This window comes from Leucoraja erinacea, chromosome 7, assembly GCF_028641065.1.
Source record: "Leucoraja erinacea ecotype New England chromosome 7, Leri_hhj_1, whole genome shotgun sequence".
NCBI classification, from domain to species: domain Eukaryota; kingdom Metazoa; phylum Chordata; class Chondrichthyes; order Rajiformes; family Rajidae; genus Leucoraja; species Leucoraja erinaceus.
The window spans coordinates 45,226,858-45,232,432 of record NC_073383.1 but is presented as its reverse complement, the minus strand read 5'-3'; the positions used below and the strand labels follow the sequence as shown (position 1 = coordinate 45,232,432).

General features: G+C 40.2%; 1 protein-coding gene across 2 annotated transcripts in view; it reads right to left on the bottom strand.

The window, feature by feature from the left end:
* fastkd2 (FAST kinase domains 2) overlaps positions 1 to 5,575 on the bottom strand; it is a 62,045-nt gene that overhangs the window by 928 nt on the left and 55,542 nt on the right. The window contains exon 12 of one of the 2 annotated variants that reach the window (XM_055638434.1): positions 4,782 to 4,902. In XM_055638434.1, the coding sequence (XP_055494409.1) occupies positions 4,825 to 4,902 (78 nt within the window). In that variant the 3' untranslated portion in view covers positions 4,782 to 4,824. Of the gene's footprint in view, positions 1 to 2,321; positions 4,903 to 5,575 lie in introns of those variants that run through there. The other variant, XM_055638433.1, reaches the window with a different exon arrangement.

The following is a 5,575-nucleotide window of genomic DNA, read 5'->3' as shown; positions in this document are numbered from 1 at the left end:
CTCACTCTGTTGTACTCATCATGATTTGCCTTGATAGCATGCAAAACAAAGTTTTGCACTGTATCTTAGTACATGTGACAATAATAATAAACCAAGCAAACCTGCACCAATACTGACCATTCGCATTTTTCTGTTGTAAAAGTGGAACCATTTCTTGGTCCCTGGTTTGATATTTTGTTTGACGCTCGAACATTAAAAAATATTTCATCAACTTGATAAACTCTTTGAAAGAATAAATAAATCTGACAACTTTCCTGCCCTTGCCTGTGCAAACACTTCAGATCAGCCAAGGAAGCCTGGGATTCAGATCAGTATGGTTTAATTTGGAGCAGCAGAATGTGCACAGGGTCAGACATTAAAGGGAAAGGCAGAACTCAGTGTGCCGTTAGGTGTGGTCTCTCTGTGCATTTTCTCTCCTGATGCAGATGTTTCAATTCTCAATTCAGAGACTCAAATACAAGACCTGGACCAGCACATTATTGAAAGAGTACTACATTGTCACAGACAGATTTTGAGATGAGCTGTTTGAAAGAAACTGCACTTAGCCAGGCATAAAACATCAAATGAAAAGCAGGAAAGTTCTCCCTCTCAGACGTGGGCGATATTTATCCGTCAACCAATATTAAAACAAATTATCTGGCCGCTCATTGTTGTTTATCCAGTCTGGCTGCTAGGTTTCAATAGTCACTGTATTTTAAAATTACTTCACTGGCCAAAAAAGTATTTTAAGATTTCTTGAGGTCATAAGTAGTATCGTTTTAAAACAACTTATTTTATTTTATAAGGACGTTGCCAGATTTATGAAAATGTTGCCAAGACTCAAGGGTCTGACTATAAGGAGAGATTGGGCAAGCTAGGTCTTTATTCCTTGGAGCACAGGAGACCAAGGTTATAGATCTTATAGAGGTGTATAAAATCATGAGGGGAAATAGATAGGGTGAATGCAGAGTCTTTCACCCAGAGTAAGGGAATCAAGAACCAGAGGATATAGGTTGAAGGTGAGAGGAGAAAGATTTAATAGGAACCTAAGGAGCAACATTTCACATACGGTAGGTGTATCGAACAAGCTGCCGGAGGAAGTTGTTGAGGCAGGCACTATAAGAACATTTAAAATACATTTGGATGGGTTGGAAAGGTTTCAAAGGATATGTGCCAAATGCAGGCAGGTGAGACTATTATAGATGGAGCATCTTGGTCAGCATAAGGAAGTTGGGCTGAAGGGCCTATTTTCATGCTACATGACTATGAGAATGCAGGAGTTTACCCATGTTGCAGGAGTGAAGTGACTCTATGCCTTGCTCATGGTTCACACTTGTGGCAGGTCAAAACTTTACTCTAGCAATGTTTACTAATAAATCCCCTGAACAAAATATTAATTAGATGTCACAGCACTGCCTGTTCCTGTCACTCATTACATTCTACATACAGGAATAAAGGTCATGACAGGTGCAATTTATATTTTCTTCCCAAGATAAAGACAGTAGGATCTTAGTCCAATATTTCTGCTTATTCAGCCTATCCATATTAGGCATAATATTCCCATAGTGCCAATAACTGAAAACCATTTGCCTTCTGCGGACTATTGGCAATCCATCTCCATTAACTAGATTCCTGTAATATCCCTGTACTGCAGGAAGCATCCTGAATCACATGCAAATTTCCATGTGAAGACCAAAGCAGTAAATCATGATGCACTTGAATCTTCGATGATTTAAATCTCTTACCCTTAACTCCCATGAAAGCAGAGGTTGACAAAAATAGTTCCTTCGAATACAAGTATGGAATCAAATCATATCTTCATACATCTTGTGCAAATACATAATATTGTTGCCTCCAAACCCTTAAAGAACTCAAGTTAATATTTCAGTGTTTTGTATTTGGCAAGTTAATTTTGACTGAAGTCTAGGGAATCAATGCTGAGAGTTCCTCCGGATGTAAAGTAATAGCAACCAAACAGTACAGCTACCAGCTACCAGAGTGTCTCAGCTCTTTTAAATTCAATTTAAAATCAATATTTTCTTTACCTGGTGGATAATGCATATATTCGTAAATTGATAGACACCATTAGATAGGAATGAATGACACATTTCTCAAAATACCAATAATTATGGAAATATTTTTAAAAATGCACTCTCCTCTTTGATGCATCAAATGTTTGGAGCTGCTCAGTGTACACAAGGATTGAGAACCATGGTTTCATAGTTCTTAATATCAGCTGTGTGGGCTTGATGGAATAATGAGGGGCTTACTTTAAGAAAAGGCCAGCACCTCAACAGTTCTTTTGTTTGAAGACAAAGATCGAAGCGTTTAAGGATCACAAGTTTTCCAAGAGTTACATTTTATCTCATATTCTAAGACGGATGACTTGCCTAAACAAGTATTCTGCCAGCAGCTGAACAATGTGTGGACTTTTACAACAGTTCTGATAAAAGTTGTACAACCAAATTTAGTTTCAAAGCACAATCCCAAACATGACTTCTATAAACACCGTTACTGAATGCAGTCACGACATTGGAAAAATATTTAAGATTGTATACATCTGTGGCTCAGTGGTAATTCCTCCCACACTAAGTCAAGAGGTGATGGGTTCATGTTCTCCTCTTGATATTTGAGCACATAACCTAGTTTGATAACCTCGGTGCCGATCAGAGAGAATGCTGAGCTATCTTTTAAATGACACTGAAAGATAACTCAGAACAAGGCCTGGAAATTAAAGTAAGGGAATTCTCCTCAGTCCATCATGTGTTTATCCTTTAAACATATGCTGGACACCAACCAGTGATCACCCGTACACTAGTTCAATCCTACACACTCGGGACAAGTTACAGAAGCTAATTAACCTAAAAACCCGCATGTCTTTGGAATGTGGGAGGGAAAATGTACAAACTCCGTGCAGACAGCACCCGCAGTCAGAATCAAACCCAAGTCTCTGGCACTGGAAGGCAGCAATTCTACTGCTGCACCACTGTTCCACAAGGAAATGTGCCGGGACCACTTCTGTTTGTGATATACATAAATAACTTGGATGTAAATGTAGGCAGGTTCGTTCGTAGGTTTGCAGATGACACCAAGATTGCTGGGGTTGTGGATTTTGAGGAAGCCTGTCACAGTATACAGCAGGAATAGATCAGCTATAGAAATGGGCAGAGAAATGGCAGATGGAGTTTAATCAGAGCAAGTGTGAGGTGTTACATTTTGGCAGGTCAAATGTAAAGTGAAAATATACAATTAATGGCAAAAGTGTAAAATAAGTCACATCGCTTTCAAAGGTTGGGGCAATGAGTACAAGAGTCAGGAAGTCATGATGCAGCTTGCATTATGAGAATTTGGTTAGGCCACATTTGGAATATTGCGTGCAGTTCTGGTCTTCCCATTGCAGGAAGAATGTGGAGGCTTTGGAGAGGATGCAGACGTTTACCAGAATTATGTCTGGATTATGGGGTATTAACTGCATTGGACAGACTTGGTTTGTTTGCTCTGTGACACCGGAGCTTGCAGGAGGACCTGATATAAGTATATAAAATTATTAGAGGCACAAATTAGGGAGACAATCAGAACTTTTTTTTCCATCAGGATGGAAATATCAAATACTAGCGGACAGTTTAAAGTTGAGCGGGGGAAAATTTAAAGGAGATGTGCAGGGCAAGTGTTTTTACACAGAAAGTGGTGAGTGTGTGGAACTCGCCGCCGGGTGTGGTGGTAGTTAAGATAGAGGCATTTAAGTCTCTTGGATGTATGTACGATTATGCAGGGAATGCAGGGATATGGATTATGTGCAGGCAGATAACAGTTGGCGCTGGCATCATGTTCGCCATAGACATTGCCCGCCACAGGGCCTGTTCATGCACGTACTTTTGTAGGTTCTAAGCACAATCACTCAAATTATACGTTATCACATTCCTGACTGAATACTGCCTTTACTAAGTCACAGCAATATCTACTATTTGTAAACACTTATTTAGTGGTCAAATGGGTATGAAGAGTTTGAAGACATGAAAAGCATTTAAAAAAAATCCTGACATCACTGTGATGGGCATGGAGCTGCAGGTGGGTGAGGTGAGGTGGTAAACAATCTGCTTTATAGAAATCAAAGTAATTTTACTCATGAAGGAAACATCATTTTTTTAGTAACAGTTGGCTTTTTCACATGTGTGAAAGTAGTGCACCTGATCCACATTATTCATACATATGAATGAATCACAGCAGTAGCACTCCAACACTGACCTGAGGTGGAAGGGTGGTAAGAGTAAAATGAGGTACTCAGCTAGTTATGCAGCATCTGTGGAGAAGGAAACAGAGTAAACCGTTCCACACAAATGTTGCCTGAACTACCGAGTAATTCCCGTGTTTCATGTTTAACTTCCTTATTTTCAGCGCACAAGGTGTTTTGCCTCTTTAGAAGGGTAGTTCCTATTGGTATCACTGTTGCTGCATAAAAATGTAGGTTTTGGTTGTCACCCAAGAGAAAACAAGAGTTCAAATTGTCAGCTGAACAACACAATTCATGCTCACAGTTATTCTAGTTGATTCTGGGAGACCATCCCCGTATACAAAGAAAGAACTTAATGTAGAAGCTGCCACATCAAGCTTATCTCTTGCCATGATATCTTGATCAACACCATTAGAGCAGCTGTCTGTGTTCATCCCATATTGATTCATTCTGATCTTACTGTGAATTGGCTACGGATAAACACAGCATTAATTCAATTGGAGGTTCCATTTCTTGAAGAGTGCAAATGGTATCAGAGATTTACTGAAGCCGTTGACTGCATCTTGCTCACCATGGGCACTCAATGCAATGTTCAATGACTTCTCAAAGGCTCTTCATTCTCCGAAGATTGCATTCTTTAAAAACACAACTCTTTCATCTTCTGACAGCCTGCCAAATTCATGTTCCGCGACCTAAAATAAACAAAGACAGGAAAAATAGAGTTAAAAGATGGAAGGTTGTTGGTATCAAAATTCCTCCGCCCACAAATCGCATAAGGCCAAACAGGATCTGTTCCTCAGTTATTAAGGGCATCAGGTTTTGACGGAATATCTGTCTGCCTCTTCCATCACACAAACTGAGCTTCAAATTCACGTGATCAGGAAGCGGACGCTAAAATACAACTGCCCAAGATGGCAAAAAAAATTGCAGGGCTGTGGACGTAGCATGGCCGACAACAGAATCCAACCTCCCCCCACCCCATCAATTCAATCTATACTTCATAAGGCCTTGGGAAACCAGTCCACATTAGCAAGGGCCATCCACTCCCCAGTCATTCCTTCTTCACCCCTTTCGCATTGGGCGGAAGACACAAAAGTCTGGAAGCACACATCACATTCAGCAACAATTTCTTCCACGCTGCTATCAGACTCTTGAAAAGATCTCGCATATGCCAAGGATGAATTCCCGTTCTCCCAATCTACTTCAATACAGCCCTTGAATATTTTTTATCTGTACTTTCTCCATACCTGTAACCCTATATTCTACTTCCTTTCTCTTCTGTTGTATCTGTTGTTTCTGCTTGCTCCTGCCCCACTGAAATCATTTCCGTGTATCTCGACTCCATCTTATCACCCCTGTTCCAAT